Here is a 25,914-nt window from a genome sequence, read left to right on the forward strand (position 1 = left end):
GCCTGCAATGTAAAAGATGGATAGATGAGTGCATGCATTTAAAGAAGACCTAAGGGAGCATACAAGGCTTGGCTTTTACTGCCTATCGATTCAACTTCTGCTGCATCTCTAAAAGTAGGCCAAAGCTTGCTCCCTCAGCATGAGTCTTTTCTTCTTCATCCTGCGGTTCTGGAACCAAATCTTGACTTGTTGGTCGCTGAGGTTCAGACGGTCGGAGAGCTCCCTCCGCCGCTGCCTGGTGATGAACTCATTCAACATGAATTCACCCTCTAGCTCAGCCAGCTGAAGTTTGGAATATGGTTTACGTTTCTTTCTGGTCCGAGTGTGCATCGGGTACCACGGGGCACCTGGAGGAGGAGGGGTGCATACAATGGATTAGTCACCAGTTGCAAAATCACGGTCACCTCCAAGGTTATGAGAAACCTACAGGGGCGTCAGCCGGGTATGACAAGGTGGGGCACTGGCCATATACTTTAGGCTAAGTGAGTCCCACATTGGTTGTGTAGGAGTTTTTGTTCTTGTTTTAGGGTTATGCTAGGATTATGCTGTATGGCAAAATCTATTAACAATATCATCACTGTATTTTCCGGCCATATCTTTAAAAAAAAAAATCACAGCAATGGAACATTCAGTTCCCTCTAAGCTGTGCGCGTCTGTGAAAAACAGATTACCAGAATTTACCAGAATGATCAAATATCTTGTCAGCCATCAGTAGTTATTCCTGTTGTTCCTGAAAATGATTTCAGTATCAGAGTGTTTCAAAGTTTTGTGGACAAATACAGGGACTGTGCCACATTACAATTTAGTGATTTTGACGCCCATGTAGATTACTGTGACTTCCTCCACACACTGCCAAACTGGGTTTGTTTTGATCTGTCTGGATTTTGCTATTCCCAGGAATGCAGGGTTTTCCAGTGTTATGCGATGTCATTAGGCTATGTACATTAGTAACAGCATAAGTTAAGAATCAATTTTTCTACCCTGTATAGAGACCACCATTATACAGTGGTTTGTGTCACAGGAAGTTTTATTGTTGCAGTTAAAGTTACATTAACGTGATAATTAGGTCGTGCTTGCAAATACCCCTACTTATTTGCGAGTTTCAAAGCATATTAAAAGACTCTTGAGTACACAGCGACAGATATTAATTCTGTTTACGAGTCATTAAAAGGAAAACTCTCTCTATTTGATGCAGTCAACCAAAGCGACTCTGCTCTTTAAATCATTGCACTAATTCGTGTCTACTGTGCAACAATAGACCAAAATCGACCAAAGGCCTCAATCACAATCCCTCCTACCTAAGTGCAATGGCAGGACTGATCGCCTGTTAAATGCTTGGTAGGCAATATGGTTTGGTGAGGTTATCTATAACTGTACACCACCACATGGCATGTGGAGTATTTTAGGGCAACCCCTAGCGGCGTTTGCACACCACGCAAGTGCCCTGCAGGCTAATCTAAGCAATAGGTAGTGCATCAATATAACGAGTTCTAATTGAAGCACTGATATAGCACAAGCTTTGTGCAGCCTCCACACACACACACAGCGTTAAAGTGCATATTAATATTGTGGTTACAAACATGACACCCACCTCCGCCTGCAGCTATGGTGCTTGAATGGTTTCCCGGTGACACCAGGGTCTGTGTATCGCTCGATGAAGGCTTGCTCCCCTCGTTGAGCAGAGAAGAGCTGGAGTCGGACTCGAGAGACTGACAGGATGGCGGGTCTTGCGTTAGCTGTTCGGTCCCATAATCATATTTGGAAAAGGCGGCAGTGCTGCCCATTCCACTGTGCATCCCGTGGTCAGATGTTAGGGATGATGTGTCTCTCGCCCTATCCTCTCGTTTGAGGCTGCTGCCACCTGAACATGTCTCCCTGTTTCCGTTGCCGTTGCTATAATAACATTTACCCTCTTCTGGTCTGGTAATTTCACACGACCGATTGAAAGAAGGGTTAATAGACACGGGGCTGCTAAAGTAGGATTGAGAGTATCCATTGCACGGCTCCGATGGATTCCACGGGAGGGAGCAAACATTGTCCCTTCTCGGGTACGAGAGAGACGGTAGCCCCGCCAGTTGTCCCCCTGAGGCTCTAAAATTCGGAAAGTAAAATGTGTCTCCAGTGTGGATGTTTACCAAAGGTCCCACAAACCCTGGATTAAGGAGATTATGCTCGCCCATTTCCGCGGGCCCGACCAACAGCTTCTAGTTTATTGCAATCTGACATTTAACATAGTTAAACCTGGAAGGGCACCTGATTGGTCTTCCTTAAACCACGTGTCCGGGCTAACTTCTGCTACACATGGTACCACCCACTTGGTCCATCTCAGACAAAACAAAACATTAACTTCTGTATTACAGAGGTTTATATGCTTTTTAAAAATACTATAAATTTTTTTATTAAAATGTAGAATCTTGTTTTTCTTCACTAGAGGCATGGAGAGCCCAAAGTAACCCAGGCTACTTCTCTTTTTACACTCGCGGAACTGTCCATGGCCTCGTTTAGTATCTTTATAAGCTGGCAAAAGTTTTTAAAATGCTGTTTCTTATGAAAACTATTTATTTTTCTTGAAGGAGAGGGTGCATATGACATCTTGTTTTCGAGCAAATTACGGTTGAATTCCACGTCATATAAAGCTGTGATGTCCCTATTTTACAAGCTTGTTTTAAGAAAAGACTGATGCTCATTGCTGCTCTCCACTCATATTTACAGTAACGGGGTCAGCAGGTTGAAGCCATTGGCTCTGTAAAAGAGGACGATATTCTATAAGGTTACTTTAAGAGGGTATATTTCACATAATATTCTCTAGTACACCTCACATGAACAACTTTAACAGATACCTCCTATAAACGTTCGCAGCCAAACTCTGGTGGGATTGTTATACCTCTCACAATTCTTTTATATGAATTTTACAAGATAGCAGAGGGCACTTAACTGATTCAATCAGCGGAGCCTCTCTGCTCTATATCTCGCTAATTAGTTGATTTGTGGATGCAGCTCTGAAGATACTGGACAAATATGTGCTATGCCATATTGTATTCATACGTCTAACACAAAAAGGCCTCCTTTACAAACCAAAGTCTTTTCAAGCAATACACCACAGTGAAGCCTTTACTCAGAAAACTTCCCCATGATATGTCCAGGTTTCAGGCATCCTGCCAATAGCTGGCATATCAATTCCAGTGGTCTTTGGTCATCAAATTGCCCAAACATCGCTTTGATAAAAAATATTCGTATTCCTCGCCCCAGGTTGACAGACTCATTATTAACGTAAAATATGGAAATAATGATGTCCAATATTTTAGATCTTTTTTAATCAACCCAGCGATATTTTTAGACAATCATAGTTTTCCTCCATAAATTGACTTCTACCTGTACCATACACTCTACAACACTGGCGACTGGCCAAATGGATTCATGGATCTTTAAGGTTGCGATAACACTAAGAACGATGCCTATGAAGAAAACATAGCGCAGTTCAAACGTCTGACTTCATCAAGATCACGAAATTGAAAAAAGCAATATATATATATATATATATACACACACACACACACACACACACACTAGACACATAGGCTATTACTCGGCGTCATTCCACTCAAGTTCACTCCAGTGTCTGCCAGTGGGTTGAACTTGATATTGAACTCAAATACTGTAGGCCTATCATATAAATATAATTTTTAAAAAAAAAGTGAAATAGAATAAACACTCAGTGTCCCTTTGGATTATGACAGTTTGAAGTGACATGTAATAGTCTAATGCAATAAAAGTCTAGGAAATGACAATGTATTTCAAGATGCGCTGACTGTTATTGCGCTGTTTTCGATAAATCTTCCCAAACCCGGGGCGATTCCTAGTTTTTTTTTTATGCGTCCAAAAATCTACATGGCTACACCAATTTAATTATTATTAAAAATAATAACATAATCAGGTTTTAGCTACTGAACAGAAATTTATAGGGCTACAGTAGGCTAATACCTTGCACATGCGTGATGAATAGCGCTAGTCGAGTGCTACAAAATTGCCAATGAAGTGTTATGTGAGAACATTAGCATTCATTTAAACATTGGTTTGGGAACGATTTGCAACTCAGCCGATATCTGATAGCCCTATCTGTCACTTGTGGCCATGCGTGCAGGCTGTGTAACCTAAAGGCACTGGGCCTCGCTCTGCCCTGAAATAGAAAGAAGAATATCAGTGTGAAAACTGGAGAAGCTCTAAATGATCCTTTGCGGTTTCATCCTGTCCCCTGAGCTCATTGCACATTGCTGCTCTAACCATTCCACATACTTGCTTCTAGTTAGTGTGTCTCGCAATGCAGCACAACATCAATCCAATATTATATCTTGTGAGTCAGATTTACACTCATCATGAGGAGCACTGGGGTGTCTGGTTATCATTTCACGGCTTCTCGTGTTATTACAATAAAAACTGCCAAAAGCAAAACAGTGCAGTGTGATGTTTATAACAAAATAGCCAGGACGGTAGTCATCCTGTCAGAAACGTGAGGGCTAAGCCACCACTTTACCTCGGAGAAAGAGGCCATGTGTTGCGCCTCGCTGCCTCCCCTCTCCTCTCCACGCCTCCGGTCCACTGCTCCCACAGATCCGCAATTCACATTCAAATAACTGCTGTCTGTTCAGTGCAGCTTTGGCACAACGATGTCATTATCTGATGTCAGATATAGCACTCTCGATGTGCAAAAGAAAAAAAAGTTTGGTATTTTCCTGTTTTAAAAAAAAAAAAAAGTTGGTAAACTGAGCATAGCACTGTCAAGGTCACTGTCTAGTACACTGTCTGCTTGGTATTGAAATTACTCTCTTGGATTCCCCTGGTCCTGTCCAGACAGGGTAATAGCGTAAACAAAGGGCTTTTCTTCCCCTTTTCTCCCTTTGATTTTGAACAGGCAGGTTGCCACAGTTATAGCCTTGTGCAATCCTTTTAAAGTTTCTTCCAAACAAAACAAATCTCCAGGGGTAGCCTAAAAACCACAAAAAGTGGCGAAGCTTTGGTCCAAAGTTTTGGCCGATCCTTTACATTTATTTATAACAACAGACAAAATGTCATGTGGCTTTGCTACATAAATAGCATACCCTCTCTGTTTACGATTATGAAAAAATGTTTACGCTTTAGTCTGATAAATTAGTTTGGAGAAAATATACCTATAGCCTTCATAGAAACGAGGACATTTATCGTCATATAGGTTGCATAATATTTATGTAGAATTACGCAAATTCTGAATCCTGGGTTAGCATTTACTGAAAACCATTTGCGTCGGCTTAGCTTGCAAATCGCCTACCAAGATTTGAACTTGACCGTCACTACGGAAAAATGGTATGAAGCTTAATGCAAAGTTGAATATGTTATCTTCTTAAATAAAAGAATATTCCTTTTAAATAATACTGTAATTCTAGGTTTAATAATGAGTGCTCCCTCTCAGCTATTCATGTATTGGATACAACTGACCTGTGTGTGTTTGTTTATTTGTTTGTTTGTGTGTCAGTGTGTGTGTGTGTGTGTGTGTGTGTGTGTGAGAGAGAGAGAGAGAGAGAGAGAGAGAGGGAGAGACTGTGTGTGTGTATGTGTGTGTGTGTGTGTGTGTGATAGAGGGAGAGAGGAAGAGAAGGAGAAAGAGAGCCAGTAAGAGATAATTTATTGTGTTATCAAGATAATTAAATGTAGGCTGCTGATCTACCGTCACCGTATTTTTGATCAATAAATTATCAACTTCGAAATAAAGTTTGGCTAATGTCACGCCAGTCAATGGGGGATTCAAATTATAAAAAGCTTTGACACAATAAGTCTGTCAGATGTTCTAGAAGGTTTGGTATGTATCGGCGGTCCCAAGATATTGAAGACACTGCAATAATAGAAAATGAGCGTTGAAATCCTGTTTATTGTCTTACTCGTAGGGCACGTGATTTGCCAAGTTATCAGATATAACCCGACTGTATTAAATCGCAAACTACGTAAGTGCCTTGATTGCAAGAATATAATACTTAATGTCAAATAAATCCACTGAAATAACAATACATGTGAAAACGATTAGGATACACATGACCTCTGCTGCAACTTCATTTAATTTATTTCACTACATTTGCTGTGCCGTCAACTTATGGCAGGCCTGAAACCATCACTGATAAAGCTGCTGCAGTAAAAAAAAAAAAAAAAAAGATGAGCAATTTATGGCAATACATTTGATAAATAAGTTCTTCGTGGATATTATCAAAGATGGAGAAAAGTACAGTAATAGTGAGCTAAATATCACTCCAGCGCAAAGGATAACTATGATCTAAAACAGCCCCAAATAAGAGAAGGTTGCAGTACTTCCTGATATTTTCCCCTCGTCACCACCAGAGGTTATCAGCCCCCTGTCTCATGTGTCTGGCAGACGGGCCTGCAGCTCTCACGACTCCACGCACAAGCTGCACCACTTCAACTTTTTCAACATTTTTAGACCATGTTTCCAAAGCAAAACACACTTCTGTGCCATATAGCATTAAGGCTTCAGCTTTTCATTTTATTTGTTCAATTTATATTGGCTTAGGTGTTACCTGGTCTTGCCTTACAAAATCCTTATTTCTCTTTTGTCCGGCATATTCGTTGCGTATGCATTGACATCGGGCGTGTATCATATTGTTATGGCTGACTACCTTACCTAGCAACAATTCAACTAACATGAAACTGCAGGTCGTGGAACCTGGATTGCTCAACAGATACTGTAGGCTATACTGATTCCACCTATATTTGTAATTAATCATTTTGTATTGGGCATTTCACCATTTGCCTTAAGTTAATATGTTGTTTTACATTAAACAACTTATTCATTTAGTTTTGGAAATCCTCCATAGCCTTGCTTAGAATAGGTTAAATTTTAATAATATTTATTTAGCCTATAATATTTCGCAAACTCAGTCTGATCCGACATCATGTTGCTATAATGACTAATTCTTGCTCTATTTTATTTTACAGGCTAAACAACTTTATAACATGGTCACATTTAGTTAGCAAGACATAGAGGTTTGAAAATATATTTTGATGTAGGAGTATTTTCCCCTCAACTTTATCAACACTGCGTGACCCTTAATTTTGAAAAATCAAAATAGGCCTAGAGTTATCTTAGTGTCTTACACTATATGGGCTATTAGCCACTATAAATGTCTGCAAACGCGTACATGTGTTCTTTTTGTTCAATGTATTGCGGTCATTTGTGAACTAACACTTACAAAGTCAAGTCTATGTAGGCCTACCGGCATAGTAGGAAGAAAATGGCCATACCTTTAATCGCTATAGTGAGGACGACGTCGTATTAGCATTTCCTCTCGCTGTGTAGACAGTATGGCTGCTTGCTGCAGATTACTGGTGTTGGTGTGAGACGTCAAAAGTCCTACCTGTCCTTCGTGGTCAATAACACACACCTCATGATGAGTGCATGAAACCATTGGTGGTTTCACAGGCATGAGCAGAACAAACCACTTTTAGAGGACTTCTGTAAAATACAAAAGAAGACAGCCCAAATGTTAATGTAATGTTCTGAGAGATGGTCAGAAATGCAGGTCAGAGGATATCGCTACACTTCCCCTTTTTTATGTATTTATGGCATGTCATTAAGCCTGGCTGTCTAGACAGGGAAATAACACCTTGTTTGCCTACAAACAAACCGCCAGCATTGGTGTCCAGCCCCCTATTTATTATTCACAATCTGCTGTGATGTCAAGGTCAAAGTGACTGCCTAGTCATGGTCAAGGGTAAATCAGGAGACTAGAACTTTCCACAAGGATTTAAAATTTCACAAGTGAAGCAAAACAAATAAGAAACAACGAGTAAGACTCAAGACACAACTGAGAGTCCAGAGGGAGCCGGACAAAAAGTGAGAAATGTAGCCAAAATGGGAGAAACTGAAATGCGCATAATGCGTTATTTGATAGCTGCCGCATTAGACTCTTTGGGTCTAGGCGTCAGTTTTTTTTTCACCAGTTAAGTAAAATAAGCTTATATTTTGTTTCAGATGGCGTTCAGCTAATCTGCGATAATTATTAAATTCGTGTTTCAAAAATTCCAACTTATAGAGATCCGCGAAAGTCCTGCAGTTTGAAGTTGTCTAAACTGCAACTTATAGGCTTCTGATCATTCTCATGCAGCCGTATCTAAACTTTTATTTTGCTCATAAAATATGGGTCTACAACCGCCGATAAAATTATTAGCCTACGACCTAACATTGAATATATAGGCTAATGTTTAATAATTGGCTGCTCTGTATGTCCCACCGTATGTGTATGTGTGCGTGTGTGAGAGAGTGTGTGTGATCACAGTTTAAATGATTAGCCACGATGAAGATCACCCATAAGGCTAATATACCAACTACATAGCCCTAAACAAATCGGTGGTCCATTGGACAACTCACCTGTGCTTTGTTACACCTTGACGTCGAGTGTCTAACAAAAAAATGTTCAAACACGCCTACAGGCCTTCAAGTAAATATCTGCAATATTAGCAATTCACTAACACGCCTACAAAATACTTTGCTGAATTAATTCAAACATTTAATAAATTATCGTATATAAAGTATTATCAACAACAATAATAACAGTGCATTTAACGTATAGAAGAGGTCGGGGGGAAATGCTCGAAGTGTCTGCTTAACGTGCGAGTGCAAGTCTATTTTTCTGTATTGGCTTCCCATAGATTAGTACATTTCTGACTGTGGAATATGAAAACGGTGGAAACTGATAATATGTTGAAAAGCAGCAAACGTTGCTATGAGACAAAGGGCGCAAATCGTTTCGTCAGCCACTCGGCCTATTATGAAAATGATTAGCGCACGTCTTCAATACCCCAAATAAACAGTTGGGTAACAACTCTGGCAATGGATTTGGTAATAAGAGTTGGTGGACGTGATGGAAATGTATGAGGATGCGCTCATGTACCTGAGGAGATATGCTAAGTGCTGTTCCCTCAGCTGCATCTCCAGTGCTCCATCCCTGCACACTTTTCTGCAAACAATCTGAAATAGTAGGCTAAAAATGATTTCTTTACTATGTCTCTTAAGATTGTAGACTGTGCGTTTTTGGTGCTTATAGCGTACTCAGTGTGTGTTATCATGATGCCTATTCTTTCCTCTTTTCACAAGGCTATGGAGAGCCAATAAGACTTTATCAAGTACTTTATAACATAAAATGTCCAATCCCCCAGCCGCAGGTGAAGTTATTGAGCCTTCTTCATAAGCAAGACGGCAGCGGGTAAAGGTTGCGCTGCAGATAACATGGGGTGTAAGATATAACGAAAGGAAATGCTGCAAGCAGGTTGTTTGATTGATTGAATTTTTGTTCTTTTTCATAATCATGATTTATTTATGAAACACGTTACCAGTACGTAATTCAACACCACAATACAGTTCACATACTGCACGAAAGTAGGAGTTACAGGCTGCTTACAAGGCGTGTCATCAGCTCAAATGCTACACTAACAAAGAGCAAAATAAAACGATTGTGCATTTATGTGTAATACTCACTGACTTTAATGGTTTACAATCATTCCAGTTGCATGACAGAATTATCCTTCACTGATAAAGGAAAACATACAGATCTTGAGATATTCCAATTTACAGTTCCGCCATACGAGAGAATATGAATTAAATAATAAAGGCATTGCACTATACAGATTAACAACATAGCAGCCTTCCCCCCCTAGGCTTAACACAAGATATCCCACTTTGAGGAACATAGCTTTTGAAATTCAGAAGGAATATTGAAAAAAATCCTCGGTTCCTCCGAAAGATCTATGAGAGCTCTTGAGTGAAGATGTACTGTATAGTCTTCCGAGTTCATCATTTTATATGTTCACATGGCGATTTTCTTTCTTAAAATTGTATCAATGAAGTGTCTGCTGTGTTTGGCCTGCCTGTTGCAGGTCTCCGAAATGTCACCAGTCCTCTTGAGATTGGTTTTGAAAAAAAAAAAGAAAAAGAAAAGGAAAAAAGAAAGAAAACACGCAATACTTGTCTTTGAAATACAGATATCATTTTAAATATTATATATTTATATATGTACATTCATATAAAACAAATGTGAAGTGAAGTTTCAGTATTTTCACAGTTTTTAGAGTATTTCTCTAAATTCAAAACAGGGAGCTTGATGGTAACATGTCGATGATGGAGGAACTTAAATAAGGACACAGCCGAAATGTTCTTCAGCGGTGACTTTCGGTGTAAGAGGTAAATATATGGCATGATGTTTGGGAAGATATCAAGCAGTTTCAAGGATGTCGCTCATCTTATCAAGTGGTGTGCATATGATTGTTAGTCTTGGATTTACTGACAAATTTCTTCTCCTTGACTCGCCGGTTTTGGAACCAGATGGTGACTTGACGCTCTGAGAGGTTGGTGGCGGCCGAGATGCGTCTTCTCTTGTCTTTGGTGATGAACTTGCTGGCTGCATACTCTTTCTCCAGCTCCTTCAGCTGGATCTTAGTGTAGGGAACACGTTTTTTACGTCCACGACGGTAACTGCTAACCTCAGGCTGCAAGGGCACAACATCTGGAAAAAGAATAGCAGCGAAAAATTAGACGACAAAATAAACAACGTTATCACTTTAATTGCAAAATCATGTGCAGCCTTGAAGTAGACAAACCAATAGAGCTCCTCTTTTTATATATTTCTTTTTTTTCTTTCTTTCCTGAGTGATGTCGGGAAAGGGAGGAGGGGAGTACACAGAAATTAGGTTACAATCAACATCTCACGTGTATTGCACCTGTTTAAATGTCCTGTCATCAAGGTCCATTGTCAAAGCGTTGCTAGTGGCTTAGTTCCACGGACTATATACTGATGCCAGACCTGACAAATTATTAATTTTATTTGTTTTATTTTTCTACAATGAATATTTCATGCCAAATGGTAGCTACATGCAGGTTCTTAAGCCATGTTAATGGCAAAACCCTCTGTTTCCTAATTCTACACAGTGCATTGTACGCAATCCCTTAGCCTACTGGTCGATTATTTAGCCTGCTGAAATAGCCATAGATTCACACGTTAATGTTTCATTCAATTTTGAACACTTTCATAAACATTTCATTATGAAGAAGCACCAAACCGTCAGATGAAACTGACACATATATGCTTATTCAAGTGTAAACTAACTCTGAATATGGGAGGGCCAGGCCTGTCAGTCCCTGCTGAGTTCAGCCTGTCTAGGGGAAATCAGAAACTGGCAACTACACTGGCGACAATGGAGAACCGTAATTCTAACTTTTGAGTTATTATAAAATTACACGCATATTACTTAAATCGAAGTTGGACTGTGTAACTTTTTAGGAAGACTATAGGTGCGCTCTAGTCTTGTATAGAAAACCAGACAACTTTTTGAAAGTGGGGAACTTATTTGTTCAACAGGCAGAGTTCTGTGATTGCAGCCTTTTGTCGAGACTCAATACTGGTGCAAAATAGAGAGAGACATGACAGGACAAGTATGGCAATACCTTCAGAACTGATAGCAAACTGTGAGACATGAGGCTTTTAGATCCAATATAAACTATTTTCAAGCTTTGGGTTGTAGCTATTTCCCTGGGGTTCTTGAATTGATTAAGATTATGGCAGAGATTCAATTAGGCCAATGGATACTCAGCAAAACTGTCCCAACATATTTATTTTGTCCTGCGTGCTGCATATCAGAGTAATTAGTTAAAATAAAAAGGGGGGGACTGCCGCGTGGACCTTTGCCATGAACATTTTTAAAAACTTGGACACTTTTTTATTTCATAGTAATAAGAATCACTGTGTCGTGTGTATGTATGTGTGTGTGTGAGTGTGTGTGTGTGTGTGTGTGTGTGTGTGTGTGTGTGAGTGAAAGAGAGAAAGAGAGAGACAGAGAGAGAGAGAGAAAAAAAAAAAGAGAGAGAGAGAGAGAGAGAGGGAGAGAGAGAGAGAGAGAGAACACTTGTGTTGTCGTGCGTGTGCGCGCATTTGGGTACGTGCCCGTGCTTGCGTGGCTTGCTGTTGTGCATTTTCAACAACCAAAAAAAAAAAAAGATCCAAATTGCGTGTGTGAAGTTAAAGAATCGTCTTAGAACTTCTGCAACCGAAATTCACATACCTACAAATTTAACAAAGATTATAAACCGTTGTGCTAAACGAAGCAGTGTAGTAAACACTCTGTAAACAGCATTCTGCTCGCGTCCCTGTGTCCTTTATTAGATATCATGCATGTAAGTCAGCACACAAAAAAGAAGAGCCTGATTTATAATGATATGAACTGATCAGTTGCTATGAATTATTTATGCAATAGGATGCTGAAGCATGCATTACATGCAAATATTACAAGTGCATCCTGTTATGCAAAAGGCTCATTGCAGAGCACTGCTGACAAAGATTCAGAGATTTATTGGCACAATCCAAACACAACAGCCTTTTCACTATATTGCTATACAGGGGGCAAAGGTATGCAGCGCTGCTCAGTTCTATTCTGTGTGACTCAAACGCTTATGTATTCATCATATGTCTTCAAAGGTGAGCTGCCGAAAGCAAATGCTCCGTTTCTGAATTTATATTAACCGTGAAGTGGCCGGCATGCAACTCAACAGCTACATTATGTCACAGTAATCCTCATTCCATTTTTAAGAATGCTTGTGAAAAAAAGATGCATAATGTTTATGGTTAAGTCAAACTGAAGGGCATGGCATTGCTTATAATCGCGACCACGCCATGTAGTCCATAAAGGTCCTATGATAGCACATGTGAGGTTTGACAGTTGTGTTTCTTCCGCATATCTTGTGTTGCCCTGGACTTTTTCTAAGTTGATATTGGGGCCTCAACTCAATGAAAATCTCACAATTAACAGTACCAGCACATTAAAAATCACTGACTTAACAATTTAAATAGATTTTTTCATGTCATGACATTCACACACACACACAAACACACACACATACACACACATAGCCTACACAAAATAATAATTCAATAGGTTGACACAAGAACTTCCAATTGGTTATAACTTCAGAGAAATGTTTTGAAACATCAAGTATTTCTCTTACCTGGAAATGGTGATTTCCAAAGATGAGTTGACTGTGTTTGCTCTTTGGAACAGTACACCTGCCCATCCCAACCATTGGAGAGAGCCCAGTGCTGGTAGCCCTCCATTGGGATCAAGGCGTCGTGCCGTGGTTCGGGATGGGCACTGATACTGGGAACCACCGAGACATCGAGATATCCAGGAACAGCCTGATACGAACTGGCGAAACTCGGATAGAAGGCAAACTCTTTCGCCCTGCTAGACAGTTCTTCAGTGGGCAGCGCTGTGCTGGGCTCGGCATATTTCTCAGCGGGATGGTACGAGCAAGGCTTCTGCTGCAAGTTCACGTTGTGCGAATGAGATAACCTACAGCCGTAATAAGGGTTTCCAAATGGATAACCATAGCTCAAAGATGCACTCGATGATGTTTGGGGAGCGGGACACTGTCGGCCGGTGTCTGGGGAAGAAATATCCGAGTAGACGGAGCCCTGGTGGGTAGCTATGGTGCCAGAATGTCGTCCTAATGCGGGGTGCGACATCAGGTCCCTGCAGTGGGTCGCAGGGCAATTACCGCTCAGTCCCTCCATTGTTTGGCTTTTATTCTGGTTGTTTTCATTCGGGCTTTTTTCATAAACGTACATCAAGGTGTCCGCCCAGCGTGGATGCAGAACCAGCGAAGTCGTCATATCAGGGGCTGCCGATGCTTTTTAAAAGTCGACTACTCCAAGACGGACACCTCATTTCCAACTACATTTTACACCATGCGCATGCGCACACGAGGCCCCCGTGTGTCCAGTTCATTAAGAATCTGGCACGTGATATGCTAACAAGTCCTACGAGATTGGGCTTGTGAGTTGGGGCAGAACAGCCCTTTAAAGACCCACTGCCTCACATATCACAGTTTTTTCCCAGAGAATACCAAGTCATATCATTGGCTTAAATCACCTCGACCAACACTCTTAAAGGGGAGTTTAGACACTTTCAAGATTAGGGAAAACGAAAACAACCTGTGAAATTTGGCCGACTCTAAGCACTGCCAGAGAGTGACATAAACTATAATAGATTTCACACTTGGAATGTTGGAGTTATTCATGCAAAGTTACAAACAAACAAACAACCCCTGAAAATAGGGCTTTGTCTGAATCTAAATGTTCGAACCTGCTTACCGGCACCGAAGCACACAAAGTTTGTGTCCCACACATAACAGCCTATTGCTTAGTAGTGGCAACTTGCCGACAGACTCAAGTGTGTTTTCTACACAAACCTGGAGCTTTGCTTAATTATCAAGCAGAAAAATAACAAGAACCTGGAAGCCCTTATCCACATTCAGTTTAATGGCCATCAAACATTGATACAATTCGGCCTGAAATCGAAACGCAAATATATCTGTGTAGCCTATACAATAACCGCCCAATTTTATAAAGGTCCTTTTTCTTGTGAGGGAAGCATTTTGCTACAGTGACACTAATGACATGACGGTGACATTTTTTAACCAAACCGATAGCTGCTTCCAAACGGAAAAAACACTTTAGCAGCAATACACGTGGACTCAATTCAATATTATTCCAAACTTTAACTAGTTAACTTTTAATTTCTTATATGAAAAACAGAAGATCACAGCTCGTTTACAAGTTTGCACGAGGTGCTTCTTTTTAAAACCTTTATTTAAGCAGTCAGGTGAATATAGAACAATTTGTATTTACTGTGCGTGCGTGTGTGTGCGCTTGTGTGTGTATGCGTGTGCGCGCGCGCATGTGTCATGTTGCACTACTATTTTTAGTACCACTTAAGTTGGAATATCTTGTTGCCTTAAAATTAAAGTCCTGTGTATTACGAGTAATTTTAATGTAAACGTAGATCCGTAATATTGGGGCAAAAACATCATAGTTTGGTCTTACTTTTCTCGGTCATTATAGGCCCAAAAGCTTTGCCAGCAATTATCTGACAACTAAGAAGTGATTTATATTAATTCATGTGATGTCTCAATTTCACTTGGCTATTCATTCATATTACACACATGCATGTCGACGCACCCAGACGAACAGAGGAACAAGGGGCTGCTTTCATTTTTGACTGTGTGTAGGCTACAGACCCTGTTCAATTACACATCGTGTTAGAGATGCGAAACTGTTTCCCCCATGAACCCTTCCTCCACTATTTTACACGTTTCCTCTTTCAGATATGAGGGATTGGCCACTAGCTCCAACTCATTTGAAAATCCAAAACGCAACACTTTCATTTTAGTTCATCTCGTTTATTATGTGTTAGCAGGCCTAATATTTCTCGTAAGAAACCCACAGTTTAGGAATTGATATATTCCTTTATTTTGCGTCAGTTAATTTAAAAATACATCTGACTTCATCTTTAAATCAGAGTTTTTAGTTTGCAATGTTACCGAAGGGATAGGCCGAGAGATTATCCATAAAAAAGGCTTTCTGTGATGCCTATCCCATGACTCACCCATAAACCAGGCTACATGCAGCTCTACCAAGGCTGCCTATTTTATCAACATTTTGTACTGTTGAGTTGGCTGGGCAATAGTCAGGCTACAGTTGTATATTTGTATATTTGTATACAGCGCAAGGGAAGCTAGACCACTGCCCTTCCTCGGACAGAGAGTAGTTCTTTTGTTTCACGGAAATTACAGCTATGAAGGGCTCATCCGAACGGCAGCTGCACGGAAGTCCAAGGTCAAGGTAAAAAAACGCAGACAAACAGGGTCGTAATCAGAGTCTAGACAGACAAGAATGAACTTCACACTAGAGTATGCATGCAAACTAGCTGCAATTTAGAGACCTTAACACTAAAATATCTGCTGTGTGTTAAAAAGAAAGGGACTCCAAGTAATGTCTTGTGTTTTATTATAAGCACTAGGAAGTCTAGGGGCTTTTAGCACTGCATGGGAGGGAAACCGCTCCTTCCAAACTTACATACCGATATTTCAGGAAAACTCAAACAGTACGAACTTAGGTATTCACTATCATCTTTTCCTTTCTGTTATGATAGTAAAATGTAATGTCAGCTTAAATTTGCACGTTATTTCCAAATGCACAAACTACTGTAACCGAAATGATCAAGGGATGACCCATGGTCAGTTAGACGGCAAAGTCACACAAAGGTAGCATAGTTTAATTTTGAAAACAGTGACTTTGATTTGTTGATGCTATACTACATGTTGAAATAGCCTTTAATTACATGTTGGGCCTGTCTATGTATAGTTTTCACCGAAAAGTGTGACTGCAATTAGTTCATTATAGTCTTGCAAGTAATGTTACACTAGAAAAGAACATCATGAAGTTTTTAAAAAAAATCTAAATTAATTTAATGACCACAAAAACGTATAAATGAGAAGTGAAGGCACTCATCTTGGAAACATTTGATATATGTCGAGAGCAAATGATTTTAAGCATCTGGCGCAGTGCCTTCACTAACAAACTATGCTATGCCATGAGACGCCAGTAGCCCACCCTGATATTTTGGACAATTTCTTATAGGCCCTGCACAGAGTAATAGGCAATCGATACTAAAAGATACAGAACTCCAACACTTTTTTTGTTTTGTTCTGCTAGGACTAAATCACCATTTCATTGGTTGGAGACATGCAGCTTTTGGTTGGAAGAATGGAAATTCATTTTAAACTCTCCTGCTCTCCTAATACTTCTGCTTTTATTCACCTTAAAGCAAGCCCCCTAACAAATGTGGCAGCTAAAAGGGAAAAAAGCTTTATTAACCATTAATATAGAGCATTTAAGATAATAAATAAATAAATAATCCCCCGTTGCCGCTTGATTTGAGTGTGACTAGTGAATATTTTTCACCCTACACTTTCTGCGGCGGGTCTGCTGTTGTTTACAACTGGAAATGTCCTGGAGGTAAAACTTTTACCATGGCAGACTAAAATGAACTGAGGCTGAATTTAATTTAGGCGAATAGTATTCTAATCCCCAGAAACGCAGGTAAGCATTTAGCTTACATAAAACAACAATATAATCAACAACTAGAAATGACTGCATGGGTCACATTATTGGGAAAACCATGAATCAATACTAGTCATAGGATGATCTGTTACTAAGTTGGACCCGATTCTGATTTCATTCCAACACTGCTTAGAAAAATTATTTGCTTGTCATTACATGACTTCTTCGTAACACGCACACTGGCACACTAAACGTTTCCCCTATAATAGATTATACTACAGAAACAATGCCCACTCTCGGTTCAATTTTTATATTCATAAATTTCATCAAATAGTATGTTTTTTGTTTGGTTGTTTGCTTTTTTCTTTCTTCAAGTTAGTGGATCCTCTTGTTTAAGTTCTTAATAGGCTATTCCATTCTTAAGGCATCCGCAAAGATTTCATAGGGAAACTCCGCTGCAAAAATGTCCTTTCTGCTGCCAAAATGTCCATTTTAACAACTCGTTTAGTCTCATATTCAGTCTTAAATGTTATTTCTTTTAACAGCCAAGTAAAAACTTGTGCCAGTGCGGTGAAATAACTCGATTTGTTTCCAGTGCGTTTCATTCATTTCAGGGGATTTTTCCAGAGATGAATATCAATATCTTGAAATAAGCTATAATATGGCAGGTACACTACTACACCACCATCAAGAAAATGACATTGGATTCGAGGAAAAAAATCTTAAAACAATTCAGTGCACTGGAAACAAAAGACATTATTTCACCTAATTGGCATTTTCACTTGCTGTAATTTACGTTTACGTTATTAAGACTCCACTACAGCAGAGTGACTTAAGAGTTGATATTTTTTACAGTGTTGTGTCCAGACGTTATACATCTCATGCTTCCAGACAGGCCCTGTCAGATGGAGAGACTGGTTTGATAGGGGGGGGGGTTGGGGTGGAGGGGGGCATTTCCCAACAAATGCTGCCTATACCTGCGGCTTCCGGTCTCAGGAACTGACTGGTGTGCACATGAGAGCCAACAGATCTTTTGCAAATTGTCACTGCAGACTATACTGCAATGCACATCAAGCTGTTTAGAGACTGTTTTTAAATAAAGTGACATCATTTTAACACAAGTCTACACACAACCTACTACTTTCGAAACAGGAAAAAGCTGCACTGTTTAAAAAAAAAAAAAAGCGCAATTGTCTATAATTTGTGCGATTGTTTTAGAATATCCCAGATTAGATTATGGAGTATATATGTATAGATATATAAAGGTTTTTATTTTATCTATTTAATTATTTATTTATTGTGGTGCAACCCAGCGTATGGTACCTTCCTAAAAGCAGGCACCTCCGATATTGTTTTCTACAGGTACCAATGGGGTATACTAAGAAATGTACATGAAAATCAACACTATCACCTCACTATCACTTTTAAAACACTATCTCATCCGTCTTGGCAGTGGTGCAATTATCCCGGGGGAAAAACGTCTTTGAAGAGGCGATGTAGGGATCCAGGGCTGGGTTTATAGTTTGCAGACAGGCTATGTGCCGTGTCGAATTCAAGCTGCTTTTAGATTTATAACTTGATAGTCATCTTTAGATTTCACATTGAGCTCGCATAATTTCATAATCAAAGTAAATGCATAAATGAACACAGTATTAAAGAATAAATTTGGTCACCCTAAACAACCAAATCTATAATTTTATAGTCTGCATACTATGACTGCTTTTTCAACATGTGGATAATATGTAAAAGCAGTCTTCATTAAAATAAATAAATAAATAAACAAATCAAAAACTCGCTGGAATAAAAGTTGAACCCATGTAAGTGCGTAGACTAACTGAATGGACCATAATCTGACTGTATAGATACATAAATCTCACGGTAAATGAGGACTGATCTACGCCCTGAACCACATGTTCATTAATAAGTTGCGCATTTGAGTCATGAGCTCCCTAAACAACCCTCAGACAGGCTACAACGCCTCACATCAGCCTTTTCATATAACCTATGCTGGGCCATTTTTCTACAAAAAAAAAAGTGAAATATTCCCTCTAAGTTTTGCAGAAGACATACCCATTGACCTGTATGTGCGTGTGTGCATGTGTGTTTGAGGGAGACAGAGAGGGAGGGAGGGAGAGTGAGAGAGAGAGAGCAAGTTGCAAGAATAGTCCATTTTCATCTATCTTGCCAGTCTTACCAATCAAGATGGTCTAATCATGGAAAACAAGATTACTGAACCAAATATGGGAGCAACAGAAAGGCATGTGATTTTCTCAAGCAGATTTCACACAGCTCATCTTCAGTCATGCTGAATCTTAACCGCTGATGCAAAATATATTTCTGATCAGGGCAATGCTGGTGCACGAAACACAAATGTCTCGACGAATATTTCACATATGCACACACAATGGTGGTGTGGCTGAAAGGTTTCTTTATGAACAATTTTATTTCCTCTCTCACCTGCCACCGTTTTGTTTTTCAAACATGTATTTTCGTATAGACAAGGCGTAACAATAATGGCTATTTATGTATTTATGCATCTTTTTAGGAATTACTGTCAGTGCCAAACAGCGTTTGATCTTTTCATCCAGCACAGCTACAGGGCAGAAGTTTGCAATGAACAGATTTACTAGAACACCAATGCTACTATTAGTGATAAAATGGCATGTTTGCAAAGCGACGCAACCAAAATTAGCTGTGTGAAACCAGTGAATAGGCCTACAGGAACAACAGTATCGAGTGAGAAGTAATAGGCGGTACAGGTGTGTGTAAACCCCCTAAACTGAGTTTAGCCAAATTTTATATGAGGAATAGCGTTTAGAACTTTTTAGACAAAAACTTTATGACGTAGATTTGTAGTAAACGTCGTGATATAAAACTGTTGTTCTATCGAGTCTTAAGGAAGGATTAAGTAATGTTTTTCTGAAACTACAATGGACTTCTGATATTATTGGTGGATGTTCCTTTATAATATTTACCAGTTGGAGATCGTAGCATGCCCATTGTTTTATTGATGATAAATAAAGTAAATAAATAGACTGGAAAAATATGCATGCAAAAGAATAGTCTATAACTCGTATATGGCTTGTTTTACTTCATCAGGTGATCGTAAGCATCGGGATGGTTGTGGTTTATCCGCAACACAAGCCAGGCCAGGCGGGGCAGCACCTGGCTGGACTGGAGCACCAGAAGGCAAATTGGACGTCAGTACTGCCAGGCCAAAGAGGATTTACAAAATACTTCGCCGACTATAAACGACGCTACCCCCTTTATTCCTAATTTCATATTTGTTATTAAAATGTCCGTGGTTAATAAATCAATGTCGATAAATTGGTATACAGCCACATTTTCAAGTTAAGAGTAAAACATTGATATCGTGAGACTATTAGGCATTTACAATAAAGAAATGTGATTAACCAAGGCGATGCTTTTCAGCCTACATAAAAAAAGACGGCCGTAATTATGAAGACTAGTCTATAGACGACATCGAGCCATGCAAAAAGTAGCTACTTTTAATTTCATAGTAATTAGACTTTCAAAATAATGACACAACTTTAGCCAGTACAGCATGTAAGATTTTTATCCTAAAAATGACAATTTTTTAAAGCATGACACCATGAGAGAAAATCAGCAGCAATTAATGGACACTAAATGATCAGGCTCAGTAACCATCTATCCTCTCTCAAAAGTTGTTTTTTATTATTTACACAGAAAGTCCTACAGAAAGAGGATCTTGTTTTTCTGCTGCAGTCCTATGGACAAACCTTCGAGAAAGCAGACAACACAAATCCACAGTTGGACGTGTCTCGTCGGAAGTCCAAGTTCAAGTTAAAAGAGGCGGTCGCTCCCTCCGTCCAGACAGCAAAACAAAAGACAGCCACGTTAATCATTTCACATGCGCCTCCTAAAGAAAATGCAATATATCTTTTTAGGTTTTAGATAAACATTCCAGATTACACGCAGTCTAGTCCAAAGGCACCAAATAAGCCAACAGGTTCATTATATAAAGATGTTTTTATGCCTCAACCGGTGGTCCGAACAGGGAGCTCATTGAGGTAAATATCTGATGAGGACACATAATTTGAAAAGGCAAAACTCTACCAGGCACAATATCTACATCATACATGCGATGATAAAAATGACTTATCTCTTCTCAGCCCTCTTATTAAAATGCACAGCTTACATTAAACATTTGATCTCTTGGGTCTGTATGTAGCTTTTATATTTGAAGACATTTCTATTGCTTAATATTCTGTACTATATTTTTCAACACCCCATTTACATAAAGTTGTTTTAGTTTCTTACAGGTTATACCAAGAGGGAGAATAGGCCCACCTTAACTGCACTGCCTGGAAAGGTGTACGTGTGGTGAATTTATTTCTTATAAAGATTTCAAAACATTTTTGCATATGGATATCTTGCTAAATGTTGAGGATTCTGTTATGGGCGAATATTGCCACTCAAGCCAGTTTCATGTTAATGAGCATTAGGCTACAGCCTGTATAGCATCTAACGTCCCTACTTCCAAAATGTTCACGTAGCCTATGCCAAATAGCAAAATAGGTCAGAATGTTTGCAAAATACGCTACTGTGTCTGTAGGCTGATCTTAACACAATCCTTTCCATGCTCTATCGAAAAAGCTGTTATGCCTATACTATCATCTATGACTGTTGGAGTGCAGTCTGAAATCAATCAGTGCGTAAAGTATAGGCTAATATAGATCAACTAAAAACAGATCAACTTAATCTTTCAGTGATTTTGAAAGATGATATGGCTCAAATATGTCCTTAAAGTTACAAAAAGCGTTCCGTTGTGTTGCAAAATTTCCAACATGAAGAGCTGCATTTAAGTAAAGCTACCATTCAGCTGACAGTCGACCAAAAAAGCCCTGCTTCATTCTAACAATGAATTGGTTCTCATCAAGCCTGATCCAAACTGTGATGCCCCAAAGTACTTAGCTGTGATCCAGCTACATCCGTCTTGACTATTACTGGAAACGGCTACGTTACAGCTCTGCTTCATGAAATGTAGCCTACAAGATGTACATTTCCTTCTATCAAACATATGGACTAAACTGAAAGTTGCACATTTCTTTACATTACATAAAACATATGGTCTAACCTATAAGATGTGCATTTTTAGATTATCTTGAAAACGTTTGGACTTAACTGGATGTAGACTCCTGCCATTGTATAACCATAAAACATGGGCCTATGAGCTACAGAACATGATGCACATTTCTTACTTTAAATAAAACACAGGGAATAAGCGTGTAAGGCTTTTTTCCTTTACATCGTCACAGCCAACAACGTCTAGGCAACATTCTCTCCTTACATTATCATAAGCTACAAAATGAAGGCTACATTTTTTCTTTATATTTGACTTTACCATAACCTGTATGGGCAAAGCTACAAAACATGAACCTATATTTAATTCTTTACATCATATGGATTTCACTACCGTTCGGCACGCCTTGTATGTAACCTCCTCCGTAATGCCCACTTCGTTTCATAATTTACAGGAAGTGATTTTAAAGGACAACAACTTCCTCATTCAGTATAGTAGTAGGCCAACAGTTGCTATATCGAGCTCAAAGTCAACATATTCTAGGACTGTTGGTTTGGAGGAGCTGCTGAATGGCAAAACAAGTCTGCACCTGCTTGTTGTCGCCTACCTGTATGTGATGGTGGGCTTAAAGACTATGAAGTGCACAGGAAGCCAATCTAGCCTGCCAGGAAGACTATTTTGAAACACACCTTCTTTATGTATTGATCCCAATGGTTTAAGTCGACTGTATGCAGCTGTAGGTTTGTAGGGTTGCACTCTGCAGTGGACAATATCAAGGACCTGACACAACGGCCACGGCAACATATTCATATTCGTCTATAAAACGCCTTAAGCATTCGACAAAGCAACCATACATGCACTATTTATGTATCACTTTTTATGCAGGTAATGAATCATAATCCAGTCCCGCAGTTAAGAGCATGCCTGCGTGGACTCGCTGCTACTTTCGCACAGCCAAACTATTTTATTTTGAGAGAGCATTTAAAAAAATTTACCAGGCGGTAGTGCCATTCGTTTTGCAAAGGAGTGGTGAAACCAAAGACGACAAATTCTGACGGTCAAATGTGTGGGTTAGCGCATTTATTTTCCTATTTGTTTTTGAGTTTAACCTTGATGTGAGAAGTTTTGAGGGGGTAACATCATATAGGCTGTAATATTACTTTCTTCCGTATCAGCAATAGGCCTACCTTTTGCTAAACATAATGCCTCGCTCTTTGTCGCTCCGGATGAGTTGATGTTGATGAAATGGCTTAGGCTATGTGTGAGATTACAACAGCCTACATAAAACTACCTTATTAACCATTTTCCTTGCCGCTTTTAAGAACCACAACATTTGGAGACTGCTGAAATTGCTTAAAAGAAAGCGCTTGTGTGAGGTGTGCCCAGTGTCTCTACCTGCAATCAGAGTTATTTATTATAGGCCTAGTATTATGCAACTTTCGGCTCATATAGCCTACAGATATGTCATATGTCGAAACTGACATATAGTATATCATCATCTGTGTTCACGGCCTACTGCTCACGTCACTTTCTAATGCACGCAGACAATTTGTCAACTCCTGCACTCAGCATGATGAGAATGCTTTTACTCGTGTTCATAAGTATGAGATAAGATAATTTCACCAATGTCACTTCTATTTCAACATAGGAAGTGAAGACTTGTATGGCCAAGTATTTGCAAATACCTCACGCAATGTTCCCTTAAATATTTCCATGTGCTTAAAGCACAATTAGAAACTTAAAAATACGACCAACTATGACTCTATTGTTGGATTTGAAAATACATGACTCATTGTTCAAAGCAGAGCAATTTCACGTGCAGGACTTTAGAGCCAACATTCCTGGCGTGCGTAATGGGCATTAGACAGCCGATAAGCTCGCTTGGCTGTTCCATAGCCTGAACAGATTATGTCTCAAACCCATTTCTTGTTCATGTTTCGTCTATATTTTAATTTTGATATACTAGGCCCACTCTGAAATAAACAGAAAAAGAAAAAAAAAAAACGGAAAAAAGCTGGAAAACAGAGCAACTACATAGGCTGCTGGGCGACACCGCATATACAGGAGTTAAATGGGAGACAATGTTGTGGTTGCTATTCCAATTTCATTTTCTTGAATCGACATTAATGCTACTCTTTGATTTATATATATTCATTTACCCATTATTCATTTATTTAGGCCCACCACTTAACACGGATAACTTGAATGAACTAAGTGGCTGAAAAATTGTTTCATGAACCAAAATCAATAGGTTGCAGATTTATATAGCCTATAGGCTATAGCCTACGTATAAACCTTCGGATGGATTATACATATTATGAAGAGCTGGAGAAGACGAAGTTCAAGTTCAAAGTCACTGTGTTCAGACAGAGCTGGGTGAGCTCAGGAGTGGACACCCCTCACCTCTCTCACCTCGCTCGTAAACCAAAACAGTAGCCGTTTTCATCACTGGGGTCCAAATTCAAAACCCACTGAAAAATGGGCAAGACTTTCACTCAACTTGAGAGCAAACTCGGAGAAAACCTAATTTCCAACCATATCAATCTCCCGGGAGCGGATTCCAGTTATTGATAAGTTGGGTCGCTCGTGGAATCCGTCTGAAAAATGAAGAGAATCGTTTAAATTCAGTGCGCTATCGCAGTTGGGGCTTCGCAGATATTGATTCATATGTGAAATTAGGTCTACCACAGAACTACATATCCTATGTCTTACTGATAATAGTCGAAATCAGTTTATATAAAAGATATTAATCGTCACACCTGAGAAATATTTAAATGAAACCTATAATTAAAAGATGAGAATATTTGCAGTTTCAACACAGCGTTCATCAATCACTCAAACAAAGAAAAAAAAAACACAAACGAACAAACAAAAATGAATGAATGAATAAGTGAACGAATGAATGGATGAATATTAAATTAATATCCGACTTAAACTTCAAAACCTAAAGTTGATTTGAATGGTGAGTTAAAAAAAAACGATGCATGCTAAGATAAAAAGTTGTCGGTAAATCATTCTATAAAAAGACACTAGAATACAAACCAAATGTAATTTGAAATTGCAGCTCTTTTATTAACATATTCAGAAGAGTAATGGGGCGATGAAAAACCACATTCTCTCACTTTTCATCCTGCGTGGGATTTTATGGAGAGGCCAACAAAACTGCAAACTTCGGATCCCGAATTCTACAACATCACACGAAAAGTGCATTGCTTCTCTAGAGCTTTAATTAATTTTCTCTTTAATTGAATAATTAACGATTAAAGAGGTTGTAAAATAATCTGCATCAGTAAGATATTAAATGCGTGAGGGGGTTTTACATGTACTTATATAGCAATGGTTTAGACACCAAGATATACAGGGTACAAATTAATGTGCATCATATCAACTGACCGCCTTTAACCCGCTGGATTGATCTAAACAATGACACAGGAAAACTGTTTTAAGTTAACATTAAGCCGAACACAATCTAGCATTAAAAGGGACTCGTGTATTTTAGCATGTCAATTCAACTTCAAGAAAACGCCATACAGACAGATTATAAATCTCAAGTTTTGTTCGTATTTATGTAGTATGAATACACCAAAATAATCAATAGAGCACAATGAAGGTATAATGATCACGCCATAATTTATTCAGAACACAACACAAGACAACACATGGTATAATGCATAGATATACTGTAAGTAGCATGTTTCAGAAATTGCTTATTAATGCCAGTGTTTTTGCTATTGCCCAATCTGATTTGGGGAGGTAAAAACAGCAATGTTCCCCATTTAAATGGGATTCAGCTATTTTCAATGTATGTAAACGTTTTTTTCTTCATCAGTGCAAATAATGCTTTCCATTCATTCTTAAAAGCTATTTAATTAGCAATTTACGTTTGCTGCTGATTAGGTGCAACAACAGCTGGATGGCCTGATA

The 25,914-nt window shown here is 39.1% G+C and overlaps 2 protein-coding genes across 10 annotated transcripts in view; both read right to left on the minus strand.

Moving 5' to 3' along the window:
* Window positions 1-25,914, minus strand: part of LOC115362656 (homeobox protein Hox-C13a) — a 146,010-nt gene that overhangs the window by 86,020 nt on the left and 34,076 nt on the right. For 7 of the 9 annotated variants that reach the window (XM_030056676.1, XM_030056674.1, XM_030056672.1 and 4 more), the window contains one exon: window positions 7,282-7,492. Coding sequence is in view for 2 of the 9 variants with exons in the window: in XM_030056668.1 (XP_029912528.1) it covers window positions 10,279-10,538; window positions 13,031-13,694 (924 nt within the window). In the remaining 7 variants the exon portion in view is untranslated. Of the gene's footprint in view, window positions 1-7,281; window positions 7,493-10,133; window positions 10,539-13,030; window positions 13,695-25,914 lie in introns of those variants that run through there. The other 2 variants (XM_030056668.1, XM_030056677.1) reach the window with 2 other exon arrangements.
* On the minus strand, window positions 109-2,180 carry hoxc12a (homeobox C12a). Its single transcript, XM_030056678.1, has 2 exons — window positions 1,592-2,180; window positions 109-347 (listed from the first exon to the last, which is right to left on the minus strand). The coding sequence occupies exons 1-2, from the start codon at window positions 2,178-2,180 to the stop codon at window positions 109-111; spliced, it is 828 nt and encodes a 275-aa protein (XP_029912538.1).

The sequence above is a fragment of the Myripristis murdjan genome, chromosome 7 (genome assembly GCF_902150065.1).
Source record: "Myripristis murdjan chromosome 7, fMyrMur1.1, whole genome shotgun sequence".
Lineage (NCBI taxonomy): Eukaryota > Metazoa > Chordata > Actinopteri > Holocentriformes > Holocentridae > Myripristis > Myripristis murdjan.

Coding starts and splice junctions, on each gene's coding strand:
- hoxc12a (XM_030056678.1), bottom strand. CDS start 2,180: ATGGGCGAGCATAATCTCCTTAATCCAGGGTTTGTGGGACCTTTGGTA. Junction 348..1,591: donor CACCATAGCTGCAGGCGGAG/GTGGGTGTCATG, acceptor CTCCTCCTCCAG/GTGCCCCGTGGTACCCGATG.